Source organism: Mytilus californianus, unplaced genomic scaffold (assembly GCF_021869535.1).
Source record: "Mytilus californianus isolate M0D057914Y unplaced genomic scaffold, xbMytCali1.0.p SCAF_20, whole genome shotgun sequence".
Taxonomy (NCBI): domain Eukaryota; kingdom Metazoa; phylum Mollusca; class Bivalvia; order Mytilida; family Mytilidae; genus Mytilus; species Mytilus californianus.
The window spans coordinates 7,358,356-7,380,064 of NW_026262669.1; the positions used below are offsets into that span (position 1 = coordinate 7,358,356).

Genomic DNA, 21,709 nt, shown 5'->3' on the forward strand with positions numbered 1-21,709 from the left:
AAATCAGGAATCAGAACATTATTTTGTCATCTGCTTGACCACATTATATTTTTTCTCATATAATTGGGGATCAAAATATTTTTTAGGAAAAAACCATAACCCCTCTTTTGAAGTTTAATGGTCAATCCCTTAGTGTACTTATATGAATAGTCATTTACTGGAATTGTTTGGGGAAAAAAATTTATTGATGCTTAAGTAAATATTTTAATAAAAAAGACAGGAAATATTTCGGTTAAACAAAAAGTTCAAATCTAATTGAAATTTAAAGTACCCATGAACTCACTGATCATGCACGGATGATTCTATTCATAAAAAGAGTCCGGTAACAACTAAAAAGTGTCCGTGTATCATCTAAAAAGAGTCCGTGTAACACCCGTTGAAGTACTGTTTTTCTATAGCTCTGCTGGGGGCAGAGTCGTACAAGAAGAGGATGATCATTTACTGTGCCTAACTATATATTTCGATAAGAGATATGACCATACGTGTTATGGATAACAATACCTATATAAATAACAAGGTGTGGTATGATTACTAAACAGACAACAATCCACTAGTGATGAAACGAAAAGCATGATCATATACTGTACTTAACTATAGATTACGATAAGAGATATGACCATACGTGTTATGGATAACAATACCTATATAAATAACAAGGTGTGGTATGATTACCAAACAGACAACAATCCACTAGAGATGAAACGAAAAGCATGATCATATACTGTGTTAACTATAGATTTTGATAAGAAATATGACCATACGTGTTATGGATAACAATACTTATATAAATAACAAGGTGTGGTATGATTACCAAACAGGCAACAATCCACTAGAGATGAAACGAAAAGCATGATCATATACTGTGTTAACTATAGATTTCGATAAGAGATATGACCATACGTGTTATGGATAATAATACTTATATAAATAACAAGGTGTGGTATGATTACCAAAGACACAACAATCCACTAGAGTTCAAATGAAAAGGATGTTTAGTTACGTATTAAATGTTTGATACAAAATGAATGTTATTCATTCCAAAGGTAAATGGTGACCTTTAAGATTATTTTTATTCAGGAAAAAAACCATACGTTTACATGTCTATTTATAACTATAGTAAGGACATTGTCTTCTATTTATCATCATTTGAATGGTTATTTATATATCCGAGGGCAAACTCACAGTAAGGCATTCAAATTTTCTAAAGAAGGCCAAGGCTGAGATGCGGTAACGGTATGATTGTCTACGGGTTGACTCTGTATGGACACTAAGGCCTTGAATTTATACCAAAAAAATAGTTTCATTCTTCAAAAACGTTAGTGTAGTGTTTACGTCGTACGAATACAATGTTGTTGGTTGCTTTGCTTGCCAGCACGAACACAAACCGCTTTCCGAATACGTGTGGTTATTTCAAATACAGATCTTTTATCTTGTGGAAATAAACTTTGAAAACGATGACACTAATTAATTCAACCTGACAGAAGTGCATAAACTGTATGCGTTTAGCACAAAAAAAGGTTGTTCAGAAAATATTCAAGTTATAATTTAGGATATATTTGAAAAAATAGTTACAAAAACAAAACCCATAAAAAAACCTTTTCATTATTTACGTGCATACATTTATCTGAATGTTCACCTGTATTTGATTTGACATGTGATAGAAACGTTTTGAAATAATCTTAAAAGTATAAAAAAAACAACTGTTTTAATAACAATACGATCTCAATATTACCTTCTCCTTTTAGAAGTATTTATTTGATCAGCATACCGTATCAATACGCATATGATATGAGGCATTCGTTTTGACTGTATCTAAATCGAAAGGGTTGTTACTTATGGCGTGTGTATTATATTAAGAATGACAATATCTCTATGATTATCATATACGAATATGTTGTATTTTTACTTCTATGTAATTGCGTCTTTAGCTACTGAACATTTTATATCTTGCTAATTTTAATAAAACTACAAAATTTATTGTATACTTATCTGTTTGGTACAAAACACTTACATTGAACTGAAAAATAAAAATAAAAATACAGTTTAAATAAATATATAAAAAAAAAACACCACTTCATCAATTTTAAAAAAAATGATCAATATATTGTTTTGAAGTGTTTATGGCTTTAAAGTTGAAACTGCATTTTCTTAGACGTGAAAGCTAATAAAGAGAAATACATATATTCAGATTTTTGTTAAAGAAGACAATAACATATCGTTTATTTTCATTATTTTATAATCAAACTTTGGGGGAATAAAGGTTCAATACCAACAAATCATAGAACGTCATATCCGTGCATACGAAAAATGGGTCGACAAAAAAATATACCCTTGACTTTGATAGTTGTAGGAAATTAGTCCTACATTTCATTGCAGTGAAAAATTCTGAGTCATCAACATATATTTTGGGTGTTTAAAGCACCATCTTTTTTTTATTTTGTGTTTCTATAAAATATTTTGGAAACTTGAAGAAACATGGTTACTAATGCTTGTAAACAGGAAAGAAAAGGTTGGACATTTCATTGGTTAAAGTGATGGTTATTATTTTATATGCAATGAAAAGTTATGTGAAATTTTATCTGAAGTACTGAACAGGATAAAACGTTACTCATGCCAAGTATTTCTTTACTTGAAACAAAGATAAATTCTGCTAATTTTTTTGAAAAGTGCAAATTTAACAAAGACTAATAGGGGAGAGTTAATGGTAGTAGTACACATAAAGACATCTAACAATTAATATCACATTTGTTTACATATGATTTATGAAGCCCAATGTATAAAAAAAAAAAACATTGAAATATTTCAGAAGTTACAAGGAAAAAAAACAATCATAATATAGAGATAAACTTTAGACTTTATCAATTAAAATAACACATCAATTGCTTATGTATCATACTTTCATTCTACATTGTGTACGCACGTATCACAGTATACTATTCTGTCTTGTAAATAACACTTACTTTCTGAAAAATAACAGTAATAAGTTTAATATCTCGAAAACATGTCAAGCTAATCACGATACAAAACATCATAATCTCAAAAACATCAATGCATACAATTTATAAAATATAGTAAACGTATTGTTGTAAAAGAAGTGCAGATGTCTGTCCAGTTAAATTAATCATATCAACACAGACCTCAGAAAGGATAGTATGTGTAAAGGAACACTATAAGGTATGCTCGATTTTTATAGTTTTAAACTGATTTTAGAGAAATTAAGCCCTTTAAAGTCGTCGTTACATTTGATTTGATATGCTTGTTAAAGCTTACATAAAAAGTAAAATTACAAAAATACTGAACTCCGAGGAAAATGCAAAACGGAAAGTCCCTTATCAAATGGCAAAATCAAATTTAGTACTTCTACAACTAAATAATTACATTCGTTTAATAGTTGTTAGCAAGTTGTAAGCTTGATACTTAGATATAGCAAATAGAATAATGATAAAACAGAGTAAATTTCATTTTAGTAATTTCCTCTTTCAAAATCACTCAGTGCGATATCTAGATTGAAACATATTCAACTGATGCTCAAATTTCATTACTTCTCTAAGGAGAGACAAATCAAGCAAAAAACAAAACTCGGGGATTCGCAGGATCTCCAACAGGAGCTAGTCGGCGTGCGTCAATGGGACAAATGATTCCTGGTATGCATGCATCACTCCAGTCCATACTTAGTCAAAACATCACTATCGGGAATACGACACAATCGGTAAATTTAAAGATCAGACAACTGTATACAAAGCTCTAAGACAACCATGATATGTCGTTAGCTAGTTGAGAACCATCGAACAGATCAACTAATCCGTGATTGTAACTGTGAACTTCTGTAATGTCGGATAAGTATGTTAGTGCTGAGAAATTGAAAGTTGAAATCGTTTGTCATAGATTCTAGATTGTGTCAATTTTGAAAAAAAAATCAAGATATAAAGCAGATCTGCTACTTTCGGTATATGAGGTGTAATCACACGCGGAAATGTAGGTTTTTGAATTACAAAACATCGTCGATATTCCCATTAGGTAATCAAAGAACTTTGCAAGGTGTTTTTTATCATTTTCCTTGAGATGATTTTAAAAATAAAGTTATACCTAAGGTGCTTATAGCTGGATTAGACATACATAGCAGGAGGTGCAAATCCTGCAATGTTCTCCTGTGTTATACAAAGACATGTGACATTTAAGCAAAACATCGGAATGACAGAAGTTATTTTATTTTCCTAAGTTTTGTGATCGAGCACCCTTTGATATACAAACAAAGAGATGTAATATGATTTCCAATAAAAAAAAACTATGCAAATGACGTGGATAAGAATTATAGGTCGCTGTACGGCCTTTAACAATTAGCCAGTGATACAATGAATATTCAACTTGTAAAACCAGGTTTGTATGTGTGCAACACATCTCACAATTTTACTTTTTTCACGAACTTTATGTTTGCTTCATTAGATATGTGGTTTTTTTATTCATATTAAAAGCAAGGATTGTTTTGTTATTGAATAATACCAGCTGAGCGGTTAAAAACAAAAAGTTAGTTTAAACGCTTTTTGGCATTTAATTTCTTGCAAACAAATGCTAAAAATATTTAAAAACCTTCTCCTTGAAAAGTATTGATTTGATCAAAATACCGTATCAATACGCATATGATATGAGGCATTCGTTCTGCCTGACATTTTACATTAACTAAATCGAAAGGTTGTTACTCATGGCGTATGTATTATAGTAAGAATGACAATATATCTATGCTTCTCATATACGAATAGATTGTATTTTTACTTCTATGTAATTTCGACTTTATCTACTGAAAATTTTGATATTTTCCTAATTTTAATAAAAATACACAATTTACTGTATACTTATCTGTTTGGTACAAAACACTTACAATGGACTGAAAATTAAAAATAGAAATACAAGATTAAATGAATATATAAAAAAAAAAACACTACTTCATCAATTTAAAAAATATGATCAATATATTGTTTTGAAGTGTTTATGGCTTTAAAGTTGAAACTGCATTTTCTTAGAGGTGATAGCTAATAAAGAGAAATAAAAATAATCAGATTTCTGTTAAAGAAGACAATAAAATATCGTTTATTTTCATTATTTTATAATCAAACTTTGAGGAAGTAAAGGTGCAATACCAGCAAATCATAGTACGTCACATCCCGTGCATACGAAAGAGGGTCGAAAAAAAAATAAACCCTTGACTTTGATAGTTGTAGTAAATTAATCCTACATTTCATTGCAGTGAAAAAATTCTGAGTCAACAATCTTGGGTGTTTCAAAGCACCATCCTTATTTTATTTGGTGTTTCTATATTTTGGAAACTTGAGGTTACATGGTTACTAAAGCTTGTAAACAGGAAAGAAAAGGGTGGACATTTGATTGGTTAACTTACAGTGATGGTTATTATTTTATATGCAATGAAAATTTACAGATGGGTGCAGTCCTAACCTGTACAGCAAGTTAACTTGATAACCAGTCATTTGGACTGGTCAAAGTTAACCTGTGACAGGATTTAGGACTGCCCTGACCAGTCCTAGGACCACAATCTAGTTAACTTGAAAAGCGGACTTGGTCCTAGGACTGTCTGCCGACAAAAAGTTAACTTGGAAACAGGTCCGCTATTGATATAGGTTAACTTCGAAACCAGTTCTGCCATAAGTTAACACAAATTAACTTTGATTTTGACAACTCCGATCGAACCAGGCCTGATCTCAAGTTAACTTTTGGCCTGGTCTGCTCAACACTAAGTTAACTTGTAACCAGGACCGCTCTACATCGATTTTTAAAAATATTTGTTTATGTCTGTTTGCTTGGTATAAACATAGAAAAATAAAGTCAATTTAATACTTCCGTGATATAAACACGATTTAATACATGTAGCTCCGTGTTGAAGACCTATCATGGTTTACTTTTATAAATTTTGACCTGGATGGAGAGTTGTCTCATTGGCACTCATACCACATCTTCTTTTATCTATTTGTAAATAAAGTGCGCATAAAACTTTGCTTGTTTATATACAAATTTATCCGTGATCTGACTTTCTATATATTAAAAAAACGATGATGGTTACAATGCTAACGAGCTGAATAAATATTCCAATACATATCAAATTTTATAAATCATATTAACCATATTTACACTTTATAATGTAAATCTATATAGCCGCATAGTAAATCAGAAATATTTTTATGTCGGGATAGAATGTACAATACAAATGACAACAATATTGCAACACAATCACTACAATTTTTTGTCCGCATAAATTTAGAGTGCCACCATGTCCTCCTTTTGTTCAATATATTGATACGTAACAACATTTCAGTAGTTTTGATACCCCAGGCTGACTCGTATAGCAAAAATGTTTGACCGCATCAACTTAAACTGACCATATTTGCACTTTATTTTGCAAATCTATGTAGCCCCATAGTAAATCAGCAATATTTGTATGTCACAACAACTACAAATTTTTGTCCGCATAAATTTAGAGTGCCAGCATGTCCTCCTTTTGTTCAATATACATGATATATAGATACGTAACTAAATTTCAGTAGTTTTGATACCCCAGGCTGACTCGTATAGCAAAATATTTGACCGCATCAACTTAAACTGACCACATCTGCACATAATTATGTAAATCTATATAGCCGCATAATAATTCAGTAATAATTTTATGTCAAGAATGAATGTTTTATACAAATGACAGCAATATTGGAACATAATGTGAATACAAAATTTTGTCCGTATAAATCTAGATTGCCAGCATGTCCTCATTTTAATCAAAATATTGTCTTGCAACAAAATTTCAGTAGTTTTGATACCTCAGGCTGACTCCTATAACAAAATTATTTGACCGCATCAACCAAAACTGACCATATTTGCACTTTATTTTGCAAATCTATATAGCCGCATAGTAAATCAGCAACTATTTTTATGTCAGGATTTAATGTATAATACAAATGACAGCAATATTGGAACACAACAACTACAAATTTTTGTCCGCATACATTTAGAGTGCCAGCATGTCCTTCTTTTGTTCAATATATTGATACGTAACAAAATTTCAGTAGTTTTGATACCCCAGGCTGACTCGTATAGCAAAATTATTTGACCGCATCAACTTAAACTGACCATATTAGCACATTATTATGTAAATCTATATAGCCGCATACTAATTCAGTAATAATTTTATGTCAAGAATGAATGTTTTATACAAATGACAGCAATATTGGAAAATGTCCTCTTTTTAATCAAAATATTGTCTCGGAACAAAATTTCAGTAGTTTTGGAAACTCAGGCCGACTCCTATAACAAAATTATTTGACCGCATCAACCAAAACTGACCATATTTGCACTTTATTTTGTAAATCTATATAGCCGCATAGTAAATCAGCAACTATTTTTATGGCAGGACTTTATGTATAATACAAATGACAGCAATATTGGAACACAACAACTACAAATGTTTGTCCGCATAAATTTAGAGTGCCAGCATTGCCTCCTTTTCTTCAATATACATGATATATAGATACGTAACTAAATTTCAGTAGTTTTGGTACCCTAGGCTGACTGGTATAGGAAACATATTTGACCGCATTAACTTAAACTGACCATATTTGCACATTATTATGTAAATCTATATAGCCGCATAATAATTCAGTAATAATTTTATGTCAAGAATGAATGTTTTATACAAATGACAGCAATATTGGAACATAATGTGAATACAAAATGTTGTCCGTATAAATCTAGATTGCCGGCATGTCCTCTTTTTAATCAAAATATTGTCTCGCAACAAAATTTCAGTAGTTTTGATGCCTCAGGCTGACTCCTATAACAAAATTATTTGACCGCATCAACTAAAACTGACCATATTTGCACTTCATTTTGCAAATCTATATAGCCGTAAAGTAAATCAGCAACTATTTTTATGTCAGGATTTAATGTATAATACAAATGACAGCAATATTGGAACACAACAACTACAAATGTTTGTCCGCATAAATTTAGAGTGCCTGCATGTCCTCCTTTTGTTCAATATATTGATACGTAACAAAATTTCAGTAGTTTTGAGACCCCAGGCTGACTCGTATAGCAAAATTATTTGACCGTATCAACGACTAGTTACCATATTTGCACTGTATCATATAAATCTATATAGCCGCATAATAATTCAGTAATATTTTATGTCCGGATGTATTGTATAATACAAATGACAGCAATATTGGAACATAATATGAATGCAAAATTTTGTCTGTATAAATCTAGATTGCCAGCATGTCCTCTTTTTAATCACAATATTGTCTCGCAACAAAATTTCAGTAGTTATGATACCTCAGGGTGACTCCTATAACAAAATTATTTGATCGCATCAACCAAAACTGACCATATTTGCACTTTATTTTGAAAATCTATATAGCTGCATTATAAATCAGCAACTATTTTTATGTCAGGATTTAATGTATAATACAAATGACAGTAATATTGGAAAACAATGAATACAACATTTGGTTCGCATAAATTTAGAGTGCCAGCATGTCCTCCTGTTGTTCAATATATATATATTGATATGTAACAAAATTTCAGTACTTTTGATACCTCAGGCTGACTGGTATAGCAAAATATTTAAAGCCGTATCAACGAAAACTGACCATATTTGCACTTTAGTATGTAAATCTATTTGGCTGCATTATATTTAATCAGAAGTTTTTTTATGTCAGGATGTATTGTATTATACATTGTTATAATACAAATGAAAGCTATATTGGAAAACAATGAATGCAATATCTTTTCCGCATCAATTTAGATTGTCAGCATTTCATGTATTTTCTGTATTCATAATATTAGACCATCACTAAAGTTAGTAGTTCAGGATGGTGTGTATAACAAAACTATTTGACAGCATCATCCAACACTGACATGTTTGATTTCATTTTTACTTTATAATGAAAAGTATAAGAAGTTCTCTTCTGGGAATAGTATGCTGTAAGTACATTATGTCGGTTGATTGATTTTGTTTGTAGCTAAACCTCAAGTGGCAACTATTTCATTCATGTGCACAACGAGTATTGTTTTTTTTTGGAAGTCCCATATCATCATGTTTAACCGGTAAAGACAAATCTGACGAAATTGACTAGATTGTTCATAATTATTCAACACCTTATGTATCGGGACACTGTACAATTTTCGTTAGAATATTTTGTCGAAAACAGAATCGTAAATCCAAGGCAACCAAGGTGAATTACGATGAAATATCCATGTAATGCATACAGTTATATTTAGGAAGAGACTATAAAAAATGGGGAACGAAGTAATGTCCACAATGATGTTGATATCCCATGACATAAACATATTGTTCCGATGCGTTGGATAACCTTTCTATCCACCTTCTAATTAATTAAAAACTTTCCTTTCTTTAATGATAGCTGTATGTGATCACAAGTGTGTAATTTTATAGCCATTGTTTAATGTATATAAGAATATGAAATGGAAAAAATATTTTTTTTAATGTGTATAATATCGATAGAGTCTAACGAGTAAAGAAATTTGCCATCCTGGGAAAAAATAACAATGCGATTATTGTTTACATATTAACATCAAAAGTCTTAAACACGGTAATCTGTCATAAGCAGACCTGTTCCTAGGTCTGATCAATAGCAGACTTGTACACAGGTCTGGTCAGGAGCAGACCTGTCCACAGGTCTGGTCTCGAGCAGACCTGTCTACATGTCTAGTCTAGGGCAGACCTGTCCTCAGGACTGGCCAAAAGCAGACTTGTCTACAGGTCTGGTCTGGAGCAGACCTTTCAGTAGGTCTGCAGCAGTCCTAAACAAGCAGACCGTAGGTCTGGTCTACCAACGACAAAGTTAACTTGCTTGTCTGCTAAAAATTTCCCAAGTTAACTTGAAAAGCAGTCAACAAGTCTGCTCAAAGTTAACTTTTGTACAGGTTAGGACTGCACCCATCTGTATGTTAAATTTTGTCTGTAGTACTGAACAGGATACAACTTTACTCATGCCCAGTATTTCTTTATTTGAAACAAAGATAAATTCTGCACAATGTTTTGAAAAGTACAAATTTAGCAAAGACTAATAGGGTAAAGTCAATGGTAGTATTACACCTAAAGACATCTAACAATTAACATCATATTTGTTTACATATGATTATGAAGCCCAATGTATAAAAAAAAAACAACATTGAAATATTTCAGAAGTAACAAGGAAAACATACAATACAGCAAAAACTATCATAATATAGAGATAAACTTTAGACTTATCAATTACAATAACACATCAATTGCTTTTATTATACTTCGTGTCAAAATACCAGATTTTGATTGGTTAATAGGAGGGAGACACTTTACTCTATCCTATGGCACACACTCTATTACTCTGCACGGGGACGATTGATCAAGTGTGCGCTTCATTAAATACGGATGGTTGTTATGTACAAGACGTCATAGTTTTTTACTTTGAATTTGAGATTTAATAGACAGTAATAACAGAACATTCAGTATAATAATTTAAATAACACATATCTGAGAGGGTGATAGAGCAGATTGTTACCCCTCGAAAAGACATTGTCAACCATGGCTTTGCCTCAGTTGACAATGTTTTCTCGGGGTAACAATCTGCGCTATTACACTCTCAGCTATGTGTTATTTATATAATGTATCATTTTTCATTCTACATTGTGTACTCACGTATCACAGTATACTTATCTGTCTTGTAAATAACACTTACTTGCTGAAAAATAACAGTAATACAAGTTTAATATCTGGAAAAATATGTTAAGCTACTCACGATACAAAATATCATAATCCCAAAAACATCAATGCATACAATTTATAAAATATAGTAAACATATTGGTGTGAAATGATTGAATGATTTCGGCTGTACATTTTAAAAGAAGTGCAGATGTCTGTCCAGTTAAATTAATCATATCAACACAGACCTCAGAAAGGATAGTATGTGTACAGGCACACCACAAAGTATGCTCGATTGTTATAGTTGTAGATTGATTTCAGATAAATTAAGTCATTTAAAGTCGTCGTTACATTTGATTTGATATGTTTGTTGAAGCTTACATAATTTAGTACTTCAATAACTAAATCATTACATTTGTTTAATAGTTGTAAGTCTTTGCTTATTACTTAGGTATAGCAAATTGAATGTTAATAAAACAGAGTAAAATTTCTGTTTGGTATTTTCCTCTTTCAAAACCACTCAGTGCGAATAATATCTAGATTGAAACATATTTAACTGATGCTAAAATTTCATTAGTTCAATAAAGAGAGGCAAATCAAGCAAAAAACAAAACTCGGGGATTCGCATGATCTCCAACAGGAGGTAGTCGGCGTGCGTCAATGGGACAAATGATACCTGATATGCATGCATCACTCGCCAGTCCATACTTAGTCAAAACGTCACTATCGGGAATACGATACAATCGGTAAATGTAAAGACCAGACGACTCTTCTTATATACAAAGCTCTAAGATAACCAAAATATGTCGTTAGTTAGTCGAGAACCATCGAACAGATCAACCAACCCGTGATTGTAACTGTGAATTTCTGTAATGTCGAATCAGTATGTTAGTGCTGAGAAATTGAAAGTTGAAATCGTTTGTCATAGATTCTAGATTGTGTCAATTTTGAAATAAAGCAGATCTGATACTTTCGGTATATGAGGTGTAAGCACTCGCGGAAATGTGAGTTATTGAATTACAAAACATCGTCGATATTTCCGATTGTGGAATCAAATAAGTTTGCAAGGTGTTTTTATCATTGTCTTTGAGATGATTTTGAAAATAAAGTTATGCCTAAGGTGCTTATAGTTGGATTAGACATACATAGCAGGAGATGCAAATCCTGCAATGTCTCCTGTGTTATACAAAGACATGTGACATTTAAGCAAAATATCGGAATGACAGTAGTTATTTTAATTTGCTTGAGCACCGTTTGATATACAAACAAAGAGATGTAATATGATTGTCAATAAAAAAAAAGTAATCAAATGACTTGGATTAAAATTATAGGTCGCTGAACAGCCATTTACAATGAGAAAACCTATTCCCTATAGCCAGTTATACAATGAATAATCAACTTGTAAAATCAGGTTTATATGTGTGCCACACATCTCACACTTTTACCTTTTTCACGAACTTTATGATTGCTTCATTAGATATGTGGGTTTTTTTATTCGTATAAAAAGCCAGGATTGTTTTGTTATTGAATAATACCAGCCGAGAGATTAAAAACAAAAGTAAGTTTAAACGCTTTTTGGCAATTAAATTGTTTTGCAAACAAATGCTAAAAATATTTAGAAACAAAAGCGGACAACTTAACTTTGAACTCATGATCCATCCCGAATAAAATAAAATAAAACAACGTTGCCTAGTTCATTCATATGAATTATAGGTTAAAAGCAACTATATGCACAGGACTCATTTGTTTTTTACACAGTTTGATTTGGAAGAAAAAAGTTTGATTTAGAAGAAAAACCATGGTTATTAAATACAAATAATTACACAATAACTAACACAATTCTATATTAATATCCTTGTAATGGTGAGAAAATACATCAAATAACACCATTACAAACTTAATCCCAATTTCATATTGTATTTTTAGAAATTTAACTGTGACGTCACTTTTTGTGGCGTTTATACATTTGTGTGACGTACTGTTCATTATTCTAGTGTGCTGTATTTGTGTTCTGTCATAAATTAATTTTAGGTGTTCGTTGTTATTCTGTGGTTTACATGTTGAAATGGACTATTATATTATTTATTTATGTATTTCTCTGTCCTGAATGTTCTTGCATTTATTTGTACTTTATTCCTGTCACGTAATGTTGTCATTTTCGCGGATTTGTTTTTATAGCAGTTCAATGTTTCTGTTGTTCCGTTTTGTTTCTTCTTATAGTTGATGTGTTCCCCTCAGTGTTGGTTTGTGACCCTGATTTATTTTCGCTTAATCGATTTATGACTATTGAACAGCGGTATACTACTATTGCCTTTATTTACGTTAAACTTGGACTTCACTAGTGTAATTATTTCCCTGGATTGTTACTGTTTTGTAGAATTCAAATATGTATACAGGTTAAGAGGAAACATTTGATATATGTGTATGTATTATTGCAAATGTTAAGACGACACATGACAATTTTGAATATTGATAATGTTTCAAACAAGGCAACAATGCGTTATGTTTAAAATTTCATAAAAAGTATTTCTTAATGTATTGCAGACAGGTTGACGACATAATGAAAACAACATCGGTTTGACAGTTAAATTGGAATACGTATAACATGCGGTTTATATTGACTTATTCAGATGGGATCCTAGTTTTCCTATTCATTACCAGTATACAAGATGTCAATTCTTCATTTTTTTAAAAGACATTTTTAACAAGCTACAAGGGAGCACTTGAAAATCCAACAAAAGCAAATAACACCATGTAAAAAAAACGATAAAAGGACATACAACAATAACAAAACTATACAAAGAAAACTAAGACCTAGCATCCGTCGTGTTGGTCATGAAAATATCCATTGTAAGTCTTTTGTGGTAAAATAGGAAAGATTGTTGTTATGACAAGTGGAACATATTCAGAGTTATATGTAATACAAATATTTCAAATATGTCAACCAAACTATGGTCGCGTCCACAAAGCCATTTAAGGGATGCCACTATGATCGCGTCCGAAAAGGCACTAACATAAGTATTAGTCAAACACCTCAACATTGAATTAAATGACCGGAGCACATAAACAAATCTGAATCATGGTAATATATACCTTTATCATAAAGGTTTTGTATCAAAGATGTCTGTATTTAATCGTCATTGTTAAATATTTCTCCTATAGTTACGGGGTGTCTATTATCCGAACGAGCCTCGTGTTTAAATATATTTCAAAATCATGTCTGTAGTAAATGACTGTTTTGACTATTTGTTACTTACAATACACGTAGATAATACTTACATATTAGATCTCTTTTCTTTTCTGAAAGACGAAACAAATCAATGGTGTCAGTTTCACATGTATAAGTGACAGATTCCCAAACAAATATACTGATAGATGTGTTGTCGTTTACTCAGATAGCGTTTTCAAAGCAAAACAAATGGTTTCGAATAAAATGTGGTTGATTTACTTCATTTTACCACCTATTGCTGAATTATATTGTGAGTTAACCACTCAAAATCGTTATGGACAAAGATAACATTATTATGATAACATTTACAGCATTACATTTTCTTTATCAGACGTGCATTACGACAATTAATGGTCTCATAGGTGATGAATGAATCAGCAAATATAAGTATATAAAATAAATACAAACGTAAAGTGTTTAAAATAATAAATATTTGCTGCATTGAGAGCTATACATTATGCTTCCATTGACAATTATGTTAATATTTATGAGTCGTTTTATCGTTCTGAATATGTGAAACAATATCGTCGAAAAGGGCCAATGTCGAGTCATTGAAGATAAAGTTCAATGTTAAACTATAATTAGTGTATGTACGATTTGTCGTTCATTATTGAGGAGTGTGGTTAAGTTCAATGTTGTTCTGGAATTTTCAACGAACTAAAACTACAATGTTTTACCAAGGTATAAGTAAATATTTTTATTAACGTATCAAAATTGACCTTACAACAGTTTTTCCCTTTAAGTTATTTTGGGAAATTCGGTATCCAAGTGACTATTATACGTCCATTCATATTAATGATGGCACAAACGGACCGATGGTGCTCGTGACCTGCATATACAGGTGTTTTATTTATTTCAAATCTCAAAGTATTTACAAGTTATGAGGTAGATTTCTACTAAGAAACTACTCTTGAAAACTCTTTCTGTTTTTTCTTACATCAATGATCTTTAAGTGGATTTCTGAAACAATGCAATCATCTTGGTGTCCTTAGCCAAGTACAATTGAAAGACGTTGCATATTTCGAAGAAAACAGATATTCCGCACATCATTGAAAGTTAAACATTTAAAACCTTTTTTTATTCAAACATCGGATACGCCATATAAGAAAAATATATATATTTACGTCATGACAATAGAAACAATATTAAGGAACTTACCCGCACTTATGACATCTGTACAAGTATCTGCCTTCCTCTTTTGGTTTCACATCCTGTTCATAATCACTATAATGAACACCATAATTTATTGAATTAAAATTGAACTTTTTTTTTAGATGATATAAACACTGAGCTATTACTAATTGGTACACAAATAAACAGTGTAAAAATACCAAACGGCATTTGAATATTCATGAGGCACTTCCAAGTCAATGATTCTCAAGTTAGATAAAAACAAATTATAATCTACCCATACCCAGACAGAGATATAACCTTAGCACCATATGGTGACCGTGTCGGATATTCTAGTGTTGATGATCATATTGGTCTATATCGTCTCTTTTTTACAAAACCTGATGACATCACCAAAACAATATTCGAATGTACACCAACTGATGTATCGACAAGGTAGTAACGAATTAACGACATTCTCATCTATATTCAAAATCCATATAGAATTATTTATGTTTTATATATACCTTTCTCTTCCTTTTCCCCGGCTTTCTTACAACAAAAAATATCATGAACAGATGAAGTCTTTTGACTTAACAATACGCAAAACAGTTTAATTGTTCTGCATATTTGTAATATCACATGACTATTATTCCAAACATTTTAAAAATAACTGGTAGTGTTATGTTAAGTTCATTCAGTGATAGTATACAGTCAAACGAAACAAGTAAATTAACAAAAATACCGAACTCCGAGGAAAATTCAAAACGGAAAGTCCCTAATCAAATAGCAAAATCAAACCAACTTTACTAACTTTCGTCGCTATTCGTTAATGTGACTGCTAAAGTCGTTGACCTCTTCATCAACAGTAGATTGTGAATGTGACTGCAAAAGGCGTTCATCCCTTTGTCAATAGTCGATTGTGAATGTGACTGCTGAAGTCGTTGACCCCATCGTCAACAGTCTATTGTGAATGTGACTACTGGAGTCGTTGACCCCTTCATCAACAGTCGATTTTAAATGTGACTGCTAAAGTCGTTGACCCCTTCAACAGTCGTTTGTGAATGTGACTGCTGAAGTCATTGACCCTTTCATCAACAGTCGATTATGATTATGACTGCTAAAGTCGTTGACCTCTTCATCAATAGTCGATTGCAAATGTGACTGCTGAAGTCGCTGACCCCTTGATCTCTAATCGATTGTGAATGTGACTGCTGAAGTCGTTGAACCTATGATAACCATTCGACTGTGAATGTGACTGCTGAAGTCTTTGAACCCTTCATCAATAGTCGATTTTAAATTATCTGGTGAATGAGGATATTTCAAAGAATAGAAAACATCAAAGTGGACATCTAAACTCAAACGTCGAAGACATATTGGGAAATATGTGTCAGACAACGAAAATTGACGAAAGGACACACGACAGTTAACATAAAACTACCTATACAAAATTAAAAGAAGACTGCGCACCATGACTCGATAATGTCGTTGGAAAAACAGTATGGTGTCCTCAGCTTATATCATGCACAACTTGCCTTACTAGTGCTGATAATTTTGATGAATTTCTTTTGCATTCAGTATCTTGGTTATATCGTAAATTTATAGTATCAAGGTTCTAAATCTTCAACTATACAAGCAGACACATTTTAACGAGCAGTTTATTTACGAAAATTAAATACAACTAAATTTTAACGCTATGGAAAATAATTTAAGAGATACGTTTGCATAGCATTATCAGTATTAGTCACTTAATCGTAATCGTGCTCGATTTAATGCTTGCTGACGTATGCAACGCATTACAAATGACTTTGTAGAAGATGTAAATTAAAGCAAAACGAAATATTTAAAACAAATATATGAGTTGGTGAAATATGTATCAATAAATATAAGCAAATACAGCTTTAAAACCAGCTACTTAGAAACAATGTAATGAAGTTAAGTACATAACTAGTACAAAAGTCAACAGTTAAATAGTGCTCTGATTTGCACCATATAGGATACCAATTCAATCAAAATCGTCGATAGAGGGGCTTCATTATGTAAAATTATAAGGTATACATGAATAATTTACTTAAAAATTTGACGAAGAGGTTACATTGTCATAAGAGTAAGTTTAACACTGTGAAATATACAAACATATTGCCCTACCTCTTTGGTTTAGGTAATTCTTTCTCTCTGTGCCCGGTTTGTAGTGTACGTACATCCCTGTAAAAATAGTCCAATGGATTTGATTTTATGTAAAAACTATGTGTTTCTTTAAGGCATAATATCAAAACAAAACATTTTAACAATTCTTGAAAACAAATTTTTCGGTACCGGTTTGAAAACTTAGTATTCCTGAATTGCTTCTTAATTTTACGAAGTATCGGGACTACATTGTTATTTCATTTCGTAATGTACATAATTATTGGCCACATCTGTTTTAACTAAAGAACATTGTTAATCGATTATAAATAATAAACTGAAAATAATCACATCTTTTGTTTTATTAAATTGTCTCCACTCCGTCTTTCATGCGATTTACTTCAGAAATACAGTAATATTTGAAGAAAACAGATTTATGATTAACCAAATATATACATCGGGAACAAACTTACACGAATAAGTGTCACATTATAAAGCATATGTTACGACTTCAAAAAGCAGTCGACCAATCAATACTCTTATCATGTGTTTTCCCCATTGATTTACCTTATATTGAATGTGCCAAACAGCTGTTTGATGTCATGATCAGTTGTGGACTTAGCAGTATAGTGTACGTCGGGATACTCGGTTATAGGCTTTATCGCCAGCTTTGCAATGTCATCGGTAAGCTTCTGTAAAGATTGTAACAATTTATCATCGTTTCGCGTCTTGTCTAGTTCATTTATCGTCTTGTCTAAGTCGCTTCCCACTTCCAAATCTATTCTAGTATCTGATATGATCGTTGTCAATTTGTCCTTTTCCGTCCTGGATTGATCCATGACCGATGCAATCAAATGTGCGATACATTTATCAACCAAAGCCTTTATATTTGTACCTTCTTTGGTAATAGCTTTGACAACCTTTTCTACCTTCATATCAAATGCCCTTAAACCTTCTTCCATTTTCTTCATGTTTTTGGTAGCCTCTTGTACCTTTCTACGCAGTTCTTGTTTATTCTTCGCTTTCAACCGTGAGATGCTGTCATGAAGCTTTGAGAAATCGTGCCGTTTGTGACTTCCTGTCACACAACTGCTGCAAACTGCTACATTACAGGTATTACACACAAAACTTACGTCTTCATTGTGGTCTTTGCATTTTGATTTACCTTCCGGGATTATGTTTAATGCAGACTGAAACTGGTGAGTTTTTGATATTTTCTGCCTATTATGAAATGTTTTACAATTTTCACAAAAGTATTGCTCACACTCTAAGCAGTATTGCGATCCTGAAGCACTTATGCAAATCTCGCATGTTTTGGACGCCGCCTGAGCCATTTTATCGGAAAGCATATCCACTTATCACACAGGTGATTTTAAAAACCCGTGACACAGTAATCTATATTTAGATAGAATACGATTATATCAATCTGTGTCGTTTATTGATTTGAAACGTTAGGTATATATAGAATAATACATGGCAAAATCCGTATAGCATGCTGTATCACCACGAGAAACCAATATCAGTCCCTAGGGCCAAAGGTCCCGAGGGCTGATATTGGTCGAGTGGTGATACAGCATACGATACAGATTTTGCCATGTATTAATCTGTTTATCATATATGCTAATAGAATCAGATTCATGGGATATCTATTTTTTTTTAAATCGTCCGAAATTATAAGCTAGAAAAGAACATAATGATTTTCCTGTATTTTTCCAGCTGACTTTTTTTTTTGTATAGACTTCCGTATTTGCTTTATATCGACATCGTAATGTCCACTATAACCTTATTCATGCTCAATATACGTTAAAGGACCATGAATTGAAATGCATCCCCTAACGATACTGTTCCATTATTTCAACTAAAATTAATATTTATCAAATAAATATCATAATTTTTTTAAGATGTAGAAATGTTTAAAGTTTTATTGTTTATTTGGCGATGATATTATATATGATCATTTTAATTTTCTGACGAGGTGAACAGCAATAAAAATATGTCTTGAAAAGTTTGCTATCTATTCTAACCAAATTAAAATCGTAAAAATTTGCATTTGTGTTTAATCCATCAGGTAATTAAAACAAACTTCACGAAAATTATGACCAAATAAACAATAACACTTCAGATATTTCTACATCTTATAGTGTCTTTTTTTTTATATATAAAAATCGCTCGTAAAATTACTGGATACTAATTTTTTGAAAAATATCGATTGTAGTTGAAATGATGGGACATTTGTTTAAGTGGGAACTCATTTTTTCCTATGCCTGGAAATACAGCAACTGGGCGTCATAGGTCAAACGTTGACGTCATTCGGATTATGACGTCACGCCAGGTATGCGATACGGGTTTTGCTATGCGATATGGGGTATGCGATACGGGGTATGCGATACAGGGAAGGTGATAAAGACTGGTAAAAAGAACCTTTATTAGATATACAAAATTGCTGTATGTTGTACTAAATATATGATAAATTCCAATATAATAGAACCCTCTGTATAAATTAGAAATAATAACAAGCCATCAAAATTAATTAAGTCATTATAAGTAGGAAATCAGTACAACACGTAATACTGCAAAAAACAAAAAACAAAGGGATTGCACATAACAAATTTGAAGCTGATAATAAGTTTATAAAAATGTATAGAATGATTTTTTATATTTACGTCGAGCATTATAATTGAGGCATATGTAGTGTCTATATACCAACTACTGTTCCTTCATAAATATATATTATAAATTGTTTGATTGTTTTATTTTTGTATCCGTATGTTAAACACCTCGTGTTATGAAAATTGACACACAGGTACAATGCCTACAAAACATAATGCATTACTTAAATCTTTCGCTATCAAAATGTGCATTTATTCAAATCATCAACGCAACGCTTTTGATGTTTATATAAGTACACAACAATGAAACATGTTTCATAATTTGTCGATCCATCGTGTATAGGTATTAAAGCGAGCTGTTTCTTTTGTTTGTTGAAATTTGTGCATGTATCTAGCGTGTTTCTATACTAAGAAAAGAACGAATGACCATTTGAGAATAATCAAAGTCAGAGCCATGATTTTATAACATATTCTAAAATTGTTTAATGAATTAGCTACAACAATCCAGATTTTTATCTGATTCATATCAGAACTAAAGAAAAGTCTTACGGATGCCTTTACGAGTTTGTTAAACATTATATAATTTATGTTTTATAGGTGTATTTTCTAATTGTCGTGATCACTATATCGTCCTTTTTAACTCGAATGTGACATCCCCGAATTAATCTTATTAACGAACGTGTATTCAAATGAGAAACACAACAGGTGCCAAATATTGAGCAGCTTTCGGAGCACTTGCATTTTGGTCGCTTTTCGGTTTATCCCATGGCGTTGTCAGTTTGTATTCGACTTATGATATGTACAACAACACATTTTACGAAAAAACAAATATGACAAACATGAACCAAAGACAACCACATAAATATAGGCTCCTGACTTGGGAGAGGACCATTAAGAATGTGGCAGGGTTAACCTTGTTTTGTTCATAACCATGTTGTGGACATTGAACAAATAATAAGACATTCCAAAATACCAACAATAAGTTGAATATTTGAGAAGAAGAAGATTATTAGATTCAAACGAATCATAGTCAAAGATTTCAACTATTGCTTAAACGAATAAAAAAGTCCTCCTGAAGTGAAAAATCTGTTCTTTTTTCTTTCTTTTAAGATCATTAAAGTGAAAATATCAAACGCATGGTTTAGGTACAGGTTTTGAATAACTGAGAATGGAAATATAAACTAAAAAAAAAAGGCGTTATCACGAACCAGCAGACATTTTAAAAATACTTTATTGACATTGTTTATCGAATGTTTGATGCAGTATATTCCGATTGTTTATTCAACAACAACATTGATTGTTTAACAAAAATATAGATATAACAAAAGTATTATATATCAACACCTTAAGAAGCACACTCATCCTATTAAATATTTAGCAGTTCAACCTTTAGAAGTAGTAAATAAGCAGCCTGGTGAATCTCATTCAAAGTTTGTACGATCACGGAAAATAATTGAATTAAATTGGATTAAAAAAATACAGACAGTTTACCCTCTCGGTCTTAATGATAATATCATGGGAATTGGTAATATATCAAGAACCGATTCTGTTAACATTTTGGATATAGTTTCTAAAACTGTTCGTAAAAACCGTTCTCATGGTCGTAGAAAAAATCGCAATCAAAGAAAATTTCGGACCAATCATACCAATATTTCGGACCTAATTTATATTTCAAAAAACAACGACAGACATTATCTGTTAACAAAGTTCTGTTCATTACCGGTTAATAAGTTAAATATAATTTTAGAGGATTGCAACACAATTTCATATAGCAGTCCTAAGTATGAAATCGTTCAAATTATAATGGCATATTGTTATTCTAAACTGTTTCCCAAAATTAATCGCCCTGAAGATCATAAAAAACAGTTTAATAAAATAAAGTATGTCAATAAAGGTTTTGATTTTGTAAATATTGCCGGTATTTTTAACGACCA

At 31.7% G+C, this 21,709-nt stretch overlaps 1 protein-coding gene across 5 annotated transcripts in view; it reads right to left on the reverse strand.

Annotated features, from left to right (window-relative positions):
* Positions 1 to 21,709, reverse strand: part of LOC127731602 (E3 ubiquitin-protein ligase TRIM71-like) — a 402,197-nt gene that overhangs the window by 245,073 nt on the left and 135,415 nt on the right. Inside the window, exons 1-2 of one of the 5 annotated variants that reach the window (XM_052240373.1) lie at positions 17,734 to 18,543; positions 17,191 to 17,247 (exon numbers count right to left, since the gene is read on the reverse strand). The exons of the other annotated variants lie outside the window; for them this stretch is intronic. Of the exons in view, the coding sequence (XP_052096333.1) occupies positions 17,191 to 17,247; positions 17,734 to 18,515 (839 nt within the window). The 5' untranslated portion in view covers positions 18,516 to 18,543. Of the gene's footprint in view, positions 1 to 17,190; positions 17,248 to 17,733; positions 18,544 to 21,709 lie in introns of those variants that run through there. 5 annotated transcript variants of the gene reach the window in all.